Below are 17,733 nucleotides of genomic sequence, written 5' to 3' on the forward strand. Positions count from 1 at the left end.
AAGACCTATAAATAGTGTCAAATGGTGTTTAAAAAGCCTACTACTGATATTCCAGATTCAAAAGTGGAATTTAAAAGAGGCTAGGATCAGAAAAACAAGGTAGTTGATTCTGACTTTACAACAGCCTATGTAAAGGCATCTAACCCCTGCAGCAGCTTATAGCAGTAGTCACCTTAGAGTCCCATAATCAGTATTCATTCAACATAACTACATATTGCCAGGAAGCTTCCCTACTGTATTTCTATGTACTGGTTATTCAGCTATAGCTAGCATCAGCTATACAATTCTTCTGTCCCTGGTCAAACATTCTGCAGGCCGTAACACATTCATTTGGGTGCTTCTCAGTTGTTCTCTTGTGACACTGCTGTTGCCTAAAAGAAAGAGGAGAGATTCTTTTAAAAGAAAATACTTAGAGTAGATTATAATGCCCCATCTACTTAGGGTACATATATGGCCCCCATTACCATAGTAGCTGGGTGCCTCAATCTTTAATGTATTTATTCTCACAAACTTCTGAGAGGGAGGGAAGTGCTCTTATCCCCATTTTACAGCTAGGGAAGTGAGGCAGAGAAAGACCATATGGTTTAGTGTGACCTTGGGCATGTGCATGGCAGAACAGGGAATTTAACTCTGGTCTCATGAACCCCTGACTCATGCCCTATCCACACCAGACCATCCTTCCTCTCAGACCTATTGAATCAAGCTTGAGCCTGTCAGCAAAATTAGACCCCCAGTTTGGTGGGGATGGGGGGTAAGAATCATCTAATTCCACTTGCACATGAATGCCTACTAGCAAAGAACATGATGATGTACCCCACCTATCAGAGGGCAGGATCAAGCTTATGGGATTTTTCTTGGCATGCAACTTCTCTATATTAATACTGTAGTATAAATACATAGTAGCACTCACAAAGTGCACTCTAGATCCATATAGTTTTCTTTAACTAAGCACATAGCAGGCTACTTTCTGGGGGAAAGTCACTGGTAAGTTAACTGATTAACACTGAAAAAAAACAGGCTTTCAGTGTTTGGCATGTACAACTGGGTGCAGGTGCACACAGAATTACAGAATAATTGACCAATTAGCTTTAAAAACCCTCCAGCACAGCCAGATTCCTCAATTAAACCCTAGCTAAACATTTAATGACAACTTATTGAAAAGTACATCAGGAGTTTACTTGCAAGTTTTGCTTAGTTTGAATGAAAAGGAAAGCTTTTCTGTTCCTAAGTTAAATTTTCTTGTTCCTAAGAAAACATACATACACTTTGCACTAGTCATTCTCCTTTGTATTTTTAACCTCTCCTCCCATCTCACACTTTCCTGCCTCCCCATGTTCCTTTGAGACCTGGTAAACAGCAAAAGACTGTGTCCGTTTCCAATGAGTTTTCCAGAAACCCTCATTAAAGCCAAAAGTTTTTGGAGCATGCAGTCATTTGAGATAGCTGTATGGCCAAACCCGGTTCCATCCAGCCTCCGTTTACCAGTTGCAGTTACTGGAACTAAGAGGAGACACTCAATGACTAAGGCCAGGTCTATAATACCGCGGTAGTTCGACGGCTGGCAATCAAAGTTCCGGGTTCGATTTATCGCGTCTGGTCTGGACGCGATAAATCGATCCTGGAAGCGCTCGCCGTCGACTGCGGTACTCCAGCTCGGCGAGAGGAGTACCGCGGAGTCGACGGGGAGCCTGCCTGCCGCGTGTGGACCGCGTCTGAACCGTGGTAAGTTCGAACTAAGGTATGTCGACTTCAGCTACGTTATTCACGTAGCTGAAGTTGCGTACCTTAGTTCGAATTTGGGGGTTAGCGTAGACCAGGCCTAAGATTTTCCCCACTCAAAAAATCAGATAAAACTTCCCATCAGAGGTACAAGAGTTGCCAGTTGCTACAGAACAAAACAGGAAAATATTTGAAGTTCAAATAGCTAGTTTCCAAATATTTCACTTGTTATCTTACACACACAAACCAACCAAGACTTCCTGGTAAATTTTTTTTAAAGAAAGAGAAAACACAAGCAGCAAAAATCTTGAATTATTATTCTCATGTGACTGCTATTCAATGTTTATCTTATTTCTTCTGGATGATGAGGACTAGAAGGAGTTTAGTTGTCTGGAGGACTTTCAAATGTGTAAAGTTTAAAGTTTGAGTGCTTTAATGTGAAAAGCTGCAAAGAAACACAGCTATTTGCATTGTGCTTGTTGGACTGGAGAGATTTTGCCCATTATACATAAAAGTTAGTTGAGTCTCACCCAGTCCTGCCATGGGCTATCCCAAACAAGGTCCTGAAGATCTGCCCCATTTCTTCACCGTTAAGCAGCTTTCCTCCTATAAAGGTCCTAAATTGTGGCCAGGTTTAGACACACTGAAGAGTTCCAAAGGGAAGCCCATCAACCACCACTCCCAGTCCTGGTACTGAGAGCTCCAGACAGAGATGAACATGGCATTGGTGTTGTGCCATTAAGCAGACCAACCTTGCTCAGGGAGTCTGCTTTTCAAAGTTTGTTTTTTAAAATGTCATGACACTGTATTAGTTTTTGTTGCCAACAAGTTACAGGGAGAAAACAATTTGGACTTGAAATGTGAAACTGCTTAGCCCAATAGTACCCTCAACTCCTTTTGTTATCAAGGAGAGCTGATGCCTCCTCTGTACTTCATAAGATTGGGCCTTTTTTTACTGGGGAGCAGGGGAAAGATGAATGAGCAGAGCCAGTAATACCCAAATCCAACTGCAGTTCGGACAAATGACACTGCCCCATCTGTGAAATGAAAATAATCCTTGCCTGCCCGGCTTTGGAGCTGTGCTCCAGCTCTGCTCCAGCTCCAGGCAAAAACCTGCAGCTCCACTGCTCCAGAGCTGCTCTGCGCTCCAGCTCCGGGCTCCACTCCAAACCCCTGCTTGCCTGCCTCCTACGGATGCTATGAGAATAATATTTGTGCCATGCTTTGAAGAGGCAAAGGAAGCACTGCAGTGTAAGTGCAAAGTAGCATTTTAAAAACTGTGCATAAAAGGGAAACTTAAGGTTGACACCAAACCTGAGCTTCCTTTTGAAACGTGTTTCATCTCTATCCTAAAAATGACCAGACAGTCCATAACAAGAACTGTGCTTATGCTGGGCAACCCACCAACAGAGCCAAGGGCTGGTTTGCAATGATGGGCAGCAACACAGCAAGCTAGCTCTCTGCTCTGTTCACATGAGGACACAGAATAGTTGAACATAAAGGGTATTCATTAGCTTGTACTTACACCTGGAGTCCTTTCTCCAAACTGACTATAGAATGTCATTTTGACTTTATGCTTGTGTCCAGTTCTTTGATCAAAGGTGTTACAGCTGTCAAAGGACGGGCTGTACAAGTGCAGACTAACAGCAGACTCTGTGTGGCTTGTGTTCTCCACACGGTGCAGGCCAATGGAGTCTAGACAAGCGAGGACATGAGAGGAAAGGCTATATTAACAGACAGGTCTAATGAAATCTGATACATGCCTGGAGAAGCACCATCTCTAAACCAACAAGACAGATAGACATACCCACACTTTCAGGATGAATTTTTAACTCGAATTTAGGTTTTACTCTCTAGGACAGATCCCCAAACCCATTGGGACTTCAGAATGCCTTGCTCTCTAGCTTTCCATATACAGAATTTTTTGTTATCTACTATGGTATAAAGCGTAACAGAAATCTACAGAAGCTTTAGGAAGAGCACATTGTTGGTAATTTATTATCAGCTGCCATCCCCAAATGATACTTTCTTTCCTGGTGTTCTGAAGATGTTGAATGGAAGATTTGTTTTTCTAAAGAATAAACAAGAGATTTCAGAGGAAATCAGGGTTTTGCATTGCTAGTTTTCAGCCTGATAACGAGAACATCAACCATGTTAAGACTGAACTACTTGAATTTCAAGTGTAAATTCATGGGCAAGGAGACAGTTGCTTTCTTTTACTGTTGTCCATCTTCCAATTACCCTTTCCCATTTGTCTGGGCTTTTATTTAAAGTGACAAATTACCAGAGCGTGGCAAACATCCAACCTTCATTGAAACAGCAAAGATAATTGAACAGGTAATAAAACAAGCCACAGTTCACAGTGTGCCTATTAATAAGTTAACGGCACTTTCAGAGAACCAGAGGGCAGAAACAGAGTTCTATAAAATACTCAAAGTATGAACATTAAATCTACCAAAACTCATGTTGATTGAACATTAAGGAAGAATTTTAAAAACTGCTCAAGAGTTCAAGAATTCAAGTTTATGATTCCCAGAGCAAATGCAACTCAGCCCTTTATGCTTATGTAATATCTTATATAATACCCAGCCCTTAATTGTACAATGTAGCCCAGATACTGTTACTGTGGGAAGCACTGTGCATTCCAACTTTGGTACATTTAAAATATACACCTGTACATTTCATTTACACTATTTCATTTAATGAGGGGAAAAATCCCTAAATTTATATTCATGTACTGAGAGATTAAAATCAACTCACTCTTGTGGGTTGTCTTATAAGTAAAGTGCAAACACCAAGTAATATGCAACTAGCACAAAAAGGAATTGCCATGCTATATGGGATATTCTTTCTGCATCAGCACCATTTATTTGAATGTACAGATATCCAGATAGAAACAGAAATACCGTAGGGCTTTGTTAAAGAGTTACGGCAACAAATTCTGAATGCACAGCATTTTGTTTTCTGTTACTTTTAAGTTGAAATATCCAGCCAGGAAACACAGCAGAGGAGCTAGGCATATAGTTCTCTCAGAGGACTAGTTTGAGGCTTTTAAAAAGATTGCTTTAAAACAAATAAACAACAACCCAAACAATTTGTGTTTGGAGCATACACACACAAAGTGCAAATGTTTTCTGAACCAGTAAAAAAAAAAATTTACTTCCCGATGCATTGATTGTATTATAAAACAAACACCCCTTCACCCCCAACAAAAAGCCTGAGCACTTGAACAGATTTCTCTCTCCTTCCACTTCAGAAAGTTTGGTTAATGAAACTCCACCTCTGGGTTGAGAGCAAGCTTGGAAAATAATCAGAAGAAAAAAATTTCAGGAAGTTTTCAAAGGCACTCTGGCTGGCTAGCCAAGAGACTAGCTGTACAGGGGTCAAGTAAATTGTACAAGCCTTTTGTTTTATTTGCAAGCTTCTCACAACAGAAGTAAATATAAAAAACAGCATACAGTGCATATAGAGAGTTGTATAGAAGCAGTTGCACACATTATAATGAGTCAGAAGTAGTCAAGAAGTCCACCATTTTCATACAATATTGTGCACTACCTCACATGGGGAGTTGTTCTGAGCACTGCAGGACTGGGCTTTAGTGTACTTTTGTACATAGTCAACAACATTGTTCAACAAAAAAGATCCCTGCACTCCCTACCCCAAGTCAAGATAGGTATGACGGCAGGGCCGGCTCCAGCATTTCTGCCGCCCCAAGCAAAAAAAAAAAAAAAAGCCGCGATCGCGATCGGTGGTGGCAATTGGAAAAAAAAAAAAAGCCGCGATCGGCGGCGGCAGTTCAGCGGCAGGTCTTTCGCTCCCAGAGGGAGCGAGGGACCTGCTGCCCCCAAATTGCCGCAGGTGCCGCCCCTCTCCCTTGGCCGCCCCAAGCACCTGCTTGTTAAGCTGGTGCCTGGAGCCGGCCCTGGGTCTGAGCTACTGTGCACCCTAAAAAGTGTAAATACTGGATTCTAAAAGACCAGAGCAACGTATATTTCAATCATTATCCATTGTATTGCTGGCTGTTAGACTTACTGATTGTGTGGGCAATTACTACAGTATTGTTCTTAGGCTTTCCATTGTAGCTCAAAAGGACCTTACACACCCAAGAGATATTTTCTTCATAAATCCAACCAGAGACATGTATGAATTTTGGATTTTCATACATGCGATTTGCCTATTGCTTTACATTTTTAACTTCACATCCACGTGCATTTTCAGTTAGTGATTTGGAGCTCAATCCTGCAAGGCTCTGAGCATTCAGGAGTTGTTGAAGGATCTTAGCCTTTACTGCAGTATCTTAATAATGAATTTAGATGAATGGGGTTTTTTTTTAGACTGTTTAAGTTTAAACACAAGTTTGAGGAGAGTCTGAGTCTGCACAGGTGCTGATATACGACAGGATTAGATGCAATACAAGAACCTAGCTAGATCAGTTTATTAAAGAGTGAACTTTTCAGTTAAGAGTTATAATCATTGATGGGTAGCAATGGAATGGTCATATACGAGACATTAAAAAAAAGCTTACCATTGATATAGGCACATTGATTTTCCCCCAAAACTCGTTCTGATTTCTTAGTCATCGCTCCAGTCCCTTTTTTCCCAGGCCACTCAAACAGGGTCTCTTTTAGATTCCCCTGAAGGATCTTCATAAAGCAATGTGAGTCAGTGTGATCATGAATACTGCTACAGAAACACAGAATAGCTGAACTCAGAGTGATGTATACATTTAATACTACCTACAAACAGACTACTCCTGGGGGAATTCTGCGCCAAAAAATTAAAAATTCTATGCACAATATTTGAAAAATATGCATATTTTATTTGTCAAAATAACACAATATAGTCATGCTAGTTTCAAGTATTTTGGTAATTTATTTCAAAATACCTGTAAGCAAGTATTCTGTAAAAATACAGACAAAAAAAAAAAAAAAAGATTCCAGAAATGTTTTTTGATAAACAGATTCCTTATTAGGCATATTAATACAGAACTTTGAGTCATAATTCATGTAAATTACAATACAGAAATATATTCCCCACACCCCTCAGAAGCAGTGCAAAGGCTTGGGGGAATCGGGGGTAACAAAGGAGCTGAGGGACAGAGAAGTAATTGCTAGGAAGAAGCCTAGGAGTGAACCTGGAGGGTTGCTGGGTCTGGGTGGGAGAAGTATGGAATAGGGTTTTTCGGGGGGGAGGGGATTGTTAGGGAGGTGGGGAGCCTCCCCCATGCAGACCCTGGATGACTCCTAGCTTCTCCCATTCAGTCAGGCACATCTTCTCCTGTCCCCATGTGTCCCTACACCTGCTCCCCATCCCCATGTGCCCCTTCACTCCCACTCGGCCACCTACAATCCCCATCCCCATAGAGCCCAGCATCCTCACTCAGCCATCCCCTCTGCTCCCCACCCCCATGTGGTCCAGCACCCCTACTCCAATTCAGCCCCTGCCCCAGTCTGTCCCCTCCACTAGCCCTTCTGAACCCTATTCTATGTGACCTCCCCAGAAGCCCCCTGTGCCCCACTCTATCCCCCCCCCATATCCTGGACCTCCTAACCTGGCCCTGTGGGCAGGGCACTGTGAGGAAAGTTGCCCCTCATCCTCCCTATCCACAGCTGGCTGTGAGCCAGCTGCCCTCTGTTCTGGGGCCACAGCAGCCTGGATGGGCGAAAGGCGTGATTGCAGCGCCTCTCAGGCAGAATGTATTTTCTGCAGAGAAAAAAAACTGTGGGGGACATGAATTCTGCATGTGCACAGTGGCAAAGAATTCCCCCAGAAGAAACAGACACTATAGTGTATTGTAGATGTGATAACATTCATGTCCTGCACATACTGTTATACATTATCAGTACATATACACCACCCAATAAGCAACAGTACTGGCATGGTTCAGCTCTGCAGAAGAGGCAGGCTACAGAATATATATAGGAAGTCTGAAACTCCTGCATACCATAGAAGAAAGTTCTGCAGGGGGCTTCAGTGGCACTCTGACTATGCAGATCCACCAGTCGATGCCCCCATACATCCCACATAGACTATACACAGCAGCTGTTGTCCCTTTATCGTTGTGATAGCAACAACGAAGTGGCCTTGTTATACTGTAGCGTGGGGTGGGGAGAGTCCATTCCTTCCCACACTCCAAGCTGCCTAATCCAATCTCGTTTTCTCAGGCTGTCCACACAGACCAGAATTTAAACTACATAGATGTAATAGAAGCAAAAGCTTTTATAGCCTCTAATATATGAGTCTGATCCTGCAGTCCTGATCAAGCAGAACTCCTATAAAGCAACTGGAGTTTTACTAAAGACTGGAAGATCCAGCTCTGTAACTGTAAGGTTAAAAAAGTTCAACGGACAAAACAGAAGCTTAGATTTGGTGGAAGACTGAAAACCGCAGAAATGCCCTAAAATCATGAGATACACAATTTTCAGAATTACCCCTTTGGCATAGTCATCCTGATTATTACTTCTTATTTTGTTTGTAGTTATCAGTTAACCACCCTCTACCCTTTAGTGCTTGTAAGGAAGATGGTTTGTCTCTTATTATAGGACAATGACACACAGTATTACACAGACCAAATTAAAAATACTGTAGCTTTATTTCTATCTGCAGGTATCAAGCCGTTTGGATACAAACCTGCCATGTCCTTCACCCCAGCATAAGATCATCAGGTTGAACTTTCCATTTCCTTTATCCACAAGATTTCTTGTGTACCTGAAATTGAGAACATCTGTGGTTTTTAAAAATATATGTGTGTGCATATAAAGAAACAACAACAGGGAATATAAACATGGTGAATGGCAGCCTATATTACAAGGTCCCTTTGCTTTGGAAAGCAAATTATATGCAGAGAAAGTGAAATGGAATTTTTAAGTGGATTTTAGCACTTTTTCAGGTTGGAAAAAAAACGGACATACAACTAACACTTGATAGCATCAGGAAAGCTTTTAAATTAAATCCAGTACTGAGGTTTGGACATATGTATCTGAAACTGAAGTAGAAGAGAGAATCTAATCAAAATAGTTGCTGAATGAGATCACTTCAACAGCAGACTTTCTAATTAGAAATAGAGTACTGCAACAAAGAAAAGAAAAGAAATGTATACGTTTTTCTACAGTTCATTTTCAAATATTCTTGGCTTTCCTTTTGGTGACTGCATTCTTTTGCATTGGGCAAAATTTTTAAAGTTTAGGGGTTACCACATATGGTAAAACTGTTGCTTTTCTGGACTATTCTGGTTTTTTGTACTTGTAACTTTTTTGTACATCTGAAACCCAATACCAACACAATAATTTCTGTCAAACAGCTACACCCAAAACAAAGCTCTGAAGAGCAGAAGATACTAAAAAAGTTTCCTATACTAAATCAAACAAAAAGAAAAGCAGAAAAGTCTTGCTTTTTACATACATATTATTCATGTGGTTAATCAAGGGTATGTTTCATTCTCAGGGCTTGAGGGCCTCCTATCTCTAAACAATACAGGTGACTTCATGATCTGATTCCTAACTGAAGGCCCAATCCTGCAAGCTCGCACATGAGTAGCCTCACTGATTTCAATGGGGTTACTGATAGTGTGAAAAGTGAAGCATATGTTTATACCTTTGCAGGCCCGGGGGCCTTAAGTAGTATGAAAGTCCCTAACAAAACGTGTTCCTCTGCTGCAGCCACTAGTAACTGGTGGGAGATTCTCACCTGGCATGCAGAAGTACTTTTTCTATTTGTGTTAACTGGCTGGTTGTTTTGCCTAATTTGCTATTTTCCCCATAAGATATCCCTCGGTTGTATTCTGTCAATATAGCATGGTGGTAACAAATTATTTTCAGTTCATCACACATATTTTGCCTTACCTGAATCATAAAGTTACGTTTCTGCATTTCATTTCATTCCATCTTAAGCTTCTTGACTATTTTTAATTTTAATATAAAAGTTCTCTTCTATATGATGTCACAATACAACCTTTGTTGATCAAACATGTCACAATCTGTCATTTCTGCACAGCAGGGGTGGCTGGCTACACACTCAGGGTAGGTTTATCTTGGGAATTTTCATTACTCTTTTCCCACTGTCTAGCCCTAGTACATGTCCTTCCAATGGTAACAGTGATTAGTATAAACAATGTATGGGTGCCAGCTGACACAGTGACACAGGGGTAGAAACCCCTTACTCTGTCTACACCTGCTCTTCCACTAGTGGAGGTGCAAGGATGCCGGGCTGAGTGCTAGTGTAGCTGAGTCTGTAACTCAGTTCCTCACCTGCAAACTGTGGATAACGCTTGTCCTACCTTGCAGGGGTGGCATGAGGACAACTTCGGGAATGTCTGGAGGGGGAGGGGCACTGATGAACACTGCAGAAAATCCTATAAACTAGGGGGACCATACTTCCCAAAGGGAAAATGGGACACCGCATGGGGGTACCCCGAGGCCCCGCTCTTGCCCTCCCCCACGTGGGGCTGGCCCCAGCCGATTGTCTGATCCCTGCCTCCCCCACCCCTCAGCTGGCGTCATTGTTCACTCGAGCCCTGTCTGCCCCTCACGTGGGGCTGGGGCTGGTGTCGCTGTTCGCTCAAGCCCTACCTTTCCCTCCCATCCCCACGAGGCTGGCGTTGCCACTCACCCCCTGAACCCCACCTTTTGACAGAAGTGGCATTTGTCCCGCTTGCTCTTGCCAACTGATCACCAGTTGGGATAAATGCCCAAGTTACTTTTGCCAGAAAAGTCAGGACAGCCAGGACAAGGCTTAAAAAAAGGGACTGTCCCGGCCCAAACAGGACGTCTGGGTACCCTACCCTAAACAGATGTTCATACATAAGCACAGCTCTAATGTTTGTCTATTCTCTTGGTAATTAGTCAGGACGGGAGAAAATTGGGGGGGGGGGACAATCCAAGCTCCTGCATTAGGATACTGCCCATGCACTAAGGTCTGCCCATTGACTTCCTACTCTTTTACACAAGGGGAGCCCAGGCTAATGCTTAACGAGCTCCACACTCAACCCTCCCCCCTTTTCTTAGGGACAGGCGATTGAAGAGCCGCTGCACAGGGCAACTTTCGAGCCACAGGCAGCACAGGGCAAACAATCTGCGCCAGGTCCCTGCAAGTGCTGCCCAGGAGCCCATGGGCCAGAGACCCCCTCCCCCTCCGCAGCCCAGCTTGCAGAGGAGGGTTGCGTAGGGATTAGCAGAGGGAAAGGCGGAGGGTGGCATGCGCATTGCAGCACCCCCAAGAGAGCCCCGCGTGCAGAGAAGGGACCAGGGAGGATTGCAAGGGAGTTCCCACCCAGCGCACCGTGTGCAGGGTCTAAAGGAGGCATGCAAAGGAAGTGGAGCGAGGGAACACGAGGCGGGATCAGAGAAAGAGGAGACTGGCATGGAAAATGCCACCCCAAGCCCGTGCAGGGCGGGAGAGGAGGAGTGCATGGGAAATGCAGCGGGAGGTAGCAGAATAGTGTTGAGAAGGGATTTTTACTGTAGCGAACCGTTGGTTTTGTGCTGGGGCGGAGGGAGAAGAAGAGTTTTTGCAAAATAAAAGCCGAAGCAGGTAAGTGGTGCTTAGTGGACTTTATTTCAAACAACTCGATGCACAACCCAAGGCTTCCTGACCTCTTCCCAGCTCCGCCAAACCGCCCCTGTATCTTTGGGGACTGAGTGGGTTTGAGCAACCGCTTGGAAAGCGACACTGACCTTTTCCTACTGATTCACCGCAGCAGTCAACAGTAAATGACTGGCGCTGCGTACACCGTTACCGAACACGAGATAGTAGCCGCTGCCCCCCCTTCCCACAGCGCGGCGCGCACCAGCCATGAATACCAGCTTTGTGTAGCGTGACGATGTGGAGCGAAAGTACCGAGCTAAGCTGAATTAGTCTCCTACTGCTGATCAGCCTGGGAAACTTGCCAAGATATTTTCTCTGGGTTCTTAGTTTCTGAGCTGTTTCCAGGAGACTGGCTTCATTCTGAAATTGCAAACGGTTCCATTCTTGGGGAGGTGCCTCCTCCCATCCGTCATCTCCTAAAACATCTTTGCTATTCACATGAAAACCACGCATCTGGAGAACACTTAGAACTGAAGGGAGTGGTCTAGGAAAAACACGGAGTGTACTAGCTTTAGCTGACAATACAATAAATAATAAAAGCCACATGCCTCTAGGTCAGATTCTTACCCACAGCTGTACCTAACTGAAGTGATCGCAACAGTATATGCACTGAGGAGGATTCAGTCACGTTATCCAGTCCTTACAGTGACTCTTCATCATTGTTGTGTATTCCAACCATGTTCTTTATTTTACAATCTATTACAATTAAGTTTACACCGAGATGCCAGTTCCTCCTTCACCCAGATGTCACGTTATCTAGATTCCAACTATTAGAACACCAGATGATAGCAAAGACGACGACTCTAACTCCTCAAACCGATTCTAAAAGATATTTGGAGAAAATGCTTCCATAGCGCCATGTAACACATGCACACGTGAACTACTTCAGTTTAATTCAGGATTCGTGCATACTGGTCATACTTAGACTTTACGTTCCACTCCTCTGATTTCTGTTGATTTCACTTTTTTTAAAACCCCCCCACAAAAATAACAGAACCGACATCCCCCATTTCCCACCAGGTTGTTTATATGTCTTGCCTGTTGCGCTTCCGCTGTTCATTTACTATTTAGACAGGCTCCTTTTTGAGTTACCACTCTGCACTGAGATAAGAAGAGCTGACTTTACCTGTATTGGTCAAATTGGGCATATTTCATCCACTCCAGAGGGTTGCTCTCATACGATTCCATTAAGGCTTGCACTTCTTCTACACTGACTTTATCACTAGAAAATAAGCGATGCAGGATCTGGATCAGTTCCTGTAAAGTCTGCGCTTTCCACACTTCTGTTTGCACCGGCTGCTCCATGATACACCTTCCCCACAACCGGCTGCAAGCAGCAAAACTGCTTGTGCTTGGACAAGCAAACAGATTCACCTTCCCCTACCTAGCAAACAATTCCCCCCACAGCTTGCTGCTGCCTCTATTTATGCTCCTGAAGTTACAGTGGGAATGTACCAACTACCCAAGGAGGGTGGGAGGGAAGTTTACAAAACTGGTTAGTGGGCTATGGGATCCTGGGTTGTGTTAACAGAAAGAACCTCCTCTCCCCCGCCTGACAAAGAGTTCAGGTATGGCTTTTTAGAGTCCCCCTCCTTTAGTATGGAAAGGTTGCATTTCTTCACTCTAATGTTTTGCCCCACTCCCAGCCATTTTTTAAAGTGCATTTGAATCTCTTATTTAAGTGCCAGACTCAGTAACAGCTAGAAAGCCCCAGCCCTGCATGCTCAAGGGAAAAAGCAGGGACATAAAAAAATAAGTCATGAATTGCCCCCACTCTAATCCATCTAATCTATCTGCTTAGTGTAGGAGTAAAGTATCCATCACCATACTATCTATCTCAGAGGTTTGCACTGCTGAAGTATCCCTCCTTCTCACACAACACAGCTTCAGAATGACCCCCTTTCTCCCCACAGCATATCATCAACCCAATTCAGCCTCTCCACCTGCCCCTTAATAGGGGACTCCTCTTCCCAAGATGATAGCAGTTACTTAGCCCTGCCCTGGCTGCATCAGCTCTGCAGAGCAGGGATCACACTGTGTCCCCAATCCTTGTCCAAGAGGAAGGGATAAAGTTTCCTAGCCAGCTGGAGGTGAAAAAGCATCAACAATTTTTTTAATCATGATTAATTTTTTTTTAGTTAATCGCATGAGTTAACTGCAATTAATCAACAGCCCTAATTTGAACCAATTGGACCCATTTAGGAAGGGCAGACCCTATAATTTATAAGAACAGATTTAAAAATTTTATTAAGATGATGTTAAAAAAAAAAGTGAACAGAGTTTGAGCATAGAAGTTTCTGGTTATCAGGGAATAACGCACAAATTATCGAGGGTGCAAAGTTTGGTTTAAGATCAGGTGGCATAAGGAATACATAATCTGTAATATCCCCAATTGGGGGTAAAGGGTTGATGGGTCAAAGTACAGACATTGAGATATGAGGGTATGAAGTTCATAAAGTGGCTATGTTCAGGTGTGGGGTATAATGAGTGGATATGATGAGGATTGATTAAATCTCAACAAATGAGGGTCAATGTTCAGGGAGTTTATGGTTCCAGTTCATATGATCCAACGGAGAAGGTCATTTGGTCCCTTTCTCGTAGTGGGAGAACGATGTCACTCTGGCTCACGCCTCCTGGTACTGTCGGTGGCCAGTGATGTGCTCGATGTAGATGTCCCTGGACCATCGGATGGTGTCTGAGACCATGAGGAGCCGTGCGTAGCGTCGACCGATCCCGCAGGTCTGCAGCACATGCTCGTTGCAGGGGTCCCAAGCGCCCAGGGCTCCGACAATCAGGGCGTCCATCTGCACCTCATAGCCCTTTGCTCTCAGGGTGTCAGCCAGGGGGGCGTACTTTTCCAGTTTACGAGCTTGGGCTTCGCGAAATGTCGAGGTCCTTTTCTCAAAGGAGACCGTGACATCAACGAGGATGATATTTTTCTGGGCCTCGTTGGTGACGACCACGTCAGGTCGTAGCTGGCTGTCGGTACTGGGGATGGTGCAGTTCACGGAGATCTCCCCCAGGTGTGGTGCGATGGCTTTCACCAGGTGGTTCTGGATGGCGTTGTGGCGCAGCTGCCAGGCTCTGGAGTGGGGTTTGCAGCTGCACAGGACGTGGGGCAGGGTCTCGGAGTAGCCGCACTTCCTGCAACGCTTGTCTCGGTTCCCGTGGCAGACGGCTCCATTGAGCAGGACGCAGTTGAGCCGGGCACGGTGGATGAACCGCTAGTCGGCGAAACGGGTGAAGCCGCCCCCGGCGAGGAAGTGGCTGCTGGCGTCCCACTTGCTGGTCAACTCAAAAGCTTTACCCTGGTCCAGTTTACGCTTCAGGGTTTCCACGTACAGCGAGTGGATGGCAGCCTTCAGAGTCCTCTCCAGCAAGCCCCTGGCCGTCGGGGTGACGATGGTGTTGTTGTCGGACCTGATCTGTGGCACCCAGACTCCCAGCTCCTGGCGCTCCTCGCACCACTCCCAGCGGCAGCTGATGCACTTCCCTAGGCGACGCGTGGCGTTGCGAGTGCGGGACCACAGTGAAGCGATGTTGCGCCCATCCCATCCGAATTCCCCATCCAGGGAGCCGCTCAGGAAGGTGGCGATGTCTTGGTTGGAGGGGGCTCTGCTGATCCGCTTCTCTGTCGCATCATGCAGGGCGTTCGCCGCAATGTTCCTTACCATGGCGTCGGGACATGTCAGCAGGCGGAAGGCACGGGTGATCACCGCAACGTCACACAGGTCACCCATGCGAGGGACGTTGGCGCCATCGTGCCTGTGGGCAATGTAGACCAGCTCGTTGCTGGCTCTCTGGGGCAGGAACAGCCACTTCTTCACCAGCTTCCGAATGATCTTGTCTGCCTTGTTGAGGGGCACCTTCGCCACTGCGGATCCCCTTAATGTGAACGAGATGCGTGGGATCAGGAAGGTGTTCAGGGCATTTATCTTCTGCCACAGTGCCAGCAGGGAGGCATCAATCTTGGCGGCGTCCTGCAAGATCTCCTGGTTGGCATACCCAGGTGCTGGTATGCCTGCCCCTCTGCCAGGGGGATGACGGACTCACCCTGGATCTGGAACCCCGTTGCCTGCACCGAGTCCCTTTTGCTGCCGTCAATGTGCAGAGTTGTGCACTTCTTCGCATTGAAGCGGAGCCCCATCCAGTCAGTAGCTCGGCTGGTGGCATCTAGCATACCTTGGAGGCTCTCTGGGTTGTCCGCGGTCAGAACCAGATTGTCCACGTAGGCCAGAATGCTGATTTTCTTGCCGTGCAGGTCGAAGCCGTTTGGGCCGCTGGAGATGGCTCGGATGAGCGGTTCCATGGCCAGGTTGAAGATGATGGGGCTAAGGGGGCATCCTTGTTTCACGCCGCGGCGGATGGGGATGGGGATGGCGTCCGTCTCTCCATCCGTGGCGCGGATGGTGGTGGTGCAGTCCTTGTAGAGGTCCTGGAGGATCTGGATGAAGGTTTCTGGCATCCCGAACTCTCCCAGGGTGGCAAAGTTGTGATGGTGGGGTATTTTCCTCACTCTATCCCTCCAGAAATAATCCCTCCTACTTCCATGTAGTTTAGTGGAGTAAAAATATTTCTTCCCCATCTCCCCAAACAAACCTATTCCTAGATTTTAAATATTGGCAGGTGTGCAATAGAGGGGTGGGGTGGGAGAGAACAGGTGGCTGCTGCTGAGAAAAGGGGAGAAACTAAGAGTAACATCATCTTGAGTGCCTCTCTTCCACTTGTGCGAGGCCTCTCCGTGTGGCTTCTCTTCCCTTTTGACAAAGCACAGTAAATGCAGTCACCCTGGGGACAGGGTCATCATTTATTAACAAGACTGAGATACAATGCACCCTTCACCTTTCTGTTTATGCTATGGACATAACAAGGAGGTAGCCACTTCAAAAAGCCTCCAAGCAGGAAAGCTGTAATGAAGAAATGTAAAGGTTGACATGAAATCAATTAAAAAAAAAAAAGCCCTAAAAATGTACATATTTTTTATAAAACATAGATAAAAGACATGATAAGGATATTTAATTCAGAGTTTACAGTACCAGAGCACATTTAGGCCACGCTCCTGCACAACATTTTGCTTCTGAGCAGTACCAGTTAGTTAAATGGGACTGCTCACATTAGCACCTAGCCAAGGTGACTAGCATTCTATAACCAGGACCCAGGTATACCACACTTTATTTCAGGGCCACAGACTAACACAGAATTCACGCCTTCGTGAAAACTGTGCTTTGGAGTCTAGATTCAGAAGGGGGACTTAGGCACTTAAGCATAGGTGCTAGAACTAGCGGTGCTGGGGCTGCTGCCGTAACCCCTGGCTTGAAGTGATTTCCATCATATGCAGGGTTTACAATTTGGTTCAATGGCTCACAGCACTTCTACTATAAAAATTGTTCCAGCACCCTTGCACCTAAGTGCCTATTAAGTCCAACATTGGCATTTACACAACCAACCCTCAGACCCCAAGGGACTTTAGGAGCCTACAGGGTTAGGTGCTATGTTTTCACCTTAAAATCCCATAGGTGCTTAAATTTCAGGGGTTGGGCACATACACAGTCACCTAAGTCCTGATGATGTCCAGCAGCTCACTACCTAGCTCATGGCTAAACCTTGGTGAGATTCACAAACCAGGTTCCCCCTGCCTCTCTTGCCTTGGGACCCAATCCAGTAGACATGCTCTGAATAAGCCTACATTTGCTGGAGGAGGTGGTGATGGCCCCCTTATACCCAATGTGGGATATGGGGGTTGGAATCCCCACTTTGCCTGATAGGGAGCAAGGACTTGAACCCAGGTCTCCCACGTGAGTGCCCTAACCACTGGGCTGTTGGGTATTCCAGAGTGGGTCTCTCTCTCTCCCCTGTTGAAACTGTTCCATTGTGTATGTATGGCTAGTCATTTCACCAGAGAGAGAGAGAGAGAGAGAGAGAGAGAGAGAGAGAGAGAGAGAGAGAGAGAGAGAGAGAGAGTTTAGCTCCAGACACACACAATTCACACTTCCCTCAATCTCCCCCTCATCCCTCCTCCCCTCAATTTATTCTGGAGAAATACCTAAAATTAATCTAGCAGAATAGAAATACACCCACCCTTCCCATTTCAAATAGAAACATTGAAAAGCTCTATAAATACAAATAGTGCTTCATTTTATGTATTTGCACAGGAAGCTTTATAAAGAATACAACAATAGACACAAAATTTTTGCAGATTTGCCTTTGCAAAGAATTAACATTAGTATGATATTCCCATGCTATTTCACAGGCAGAACTGTGATGATTTTAGTAATGGTGATGGCCACTGCACACAGATAGCAGACTTACAAAAGGTCTTGTGCAGTGTTGTTGTAGCCCTGTTGGTCACAGAATATTAAAGAGACAAAATGGGTGAGGTAATATCTTTTATTGGGAGAACTGCTGTTGGTGAGAGAGAGAGAAGGTTTCATA

General features: G+C 45.2%; 1 protein-coding gene across 1 annotated transcript; it reads right to left on the reverse strand.

Moving 5' to 3' along the window:
• Positions 1 to 341: 341 nt before the first annotated feature.
• Positions 342 to 12,606, reverse strand: CDO1 (cysteine dioxygenase type 1). Its single transcript, XM_065406814.1, has 5 exons — positions 12,428 to 12,606; positions 8,350 to 8,427; positions 6,245 to 6,402; positions 3,245 to 3,414; positions 342 to 371 (listed from the first exon to the last, which is right to left on the reverse strand). Exons 1-5 carry the CDS (start codon positions 12,604 to 12,606, stop codon positions 342 to 344), a joined length of 615 nt encoding a protein of 204 aa, XP_065262886.1.
• Between the last annotated feature and the right edge of the window lie 5,127 nt (positions 12,607 to 17,733).

The sequence above is a fragment of the Emys orbicularis genome, chromosome 6, assembly GCF_028017835.1.
Source record: "Emys orbicularis isolate rEmyOrb1 chromosome 6, rEmyOrb1.hap1, whole genome shotgun sequence".
NCBI classification, from domain to species: domain Eukaryota; kingdom Metazoa; phylum Chordata; order Testudines; family Emydidae; genus Emys; species Emys orbicularis.

Excerpts from the sequence above, each read along its gene's own strand:
- CDO1 (XM_065406814.1), bottom strand. The coding sequence starts at position 12,606 with ATGGAGCAGCCGGTGCAAACAGAAGTGTGGAAAGCGCAGACTTTACAG. Across the intron at positions 8,428-12,427 it reads GCCCAATTTGACCAATACAG|GTACACAAGAAATCTTGTGG; the intron begins GTAAAGTCAGCT and ends TCTCAATTTCAG. Across the intron at positions 372-3,244 it reads TTGGAGAAAGGACTCCAGGT|GCAACAGCAGTGTCACAAGA; the intron begins GTAAGTACAAGC and ends TCTTTCTTTTAG.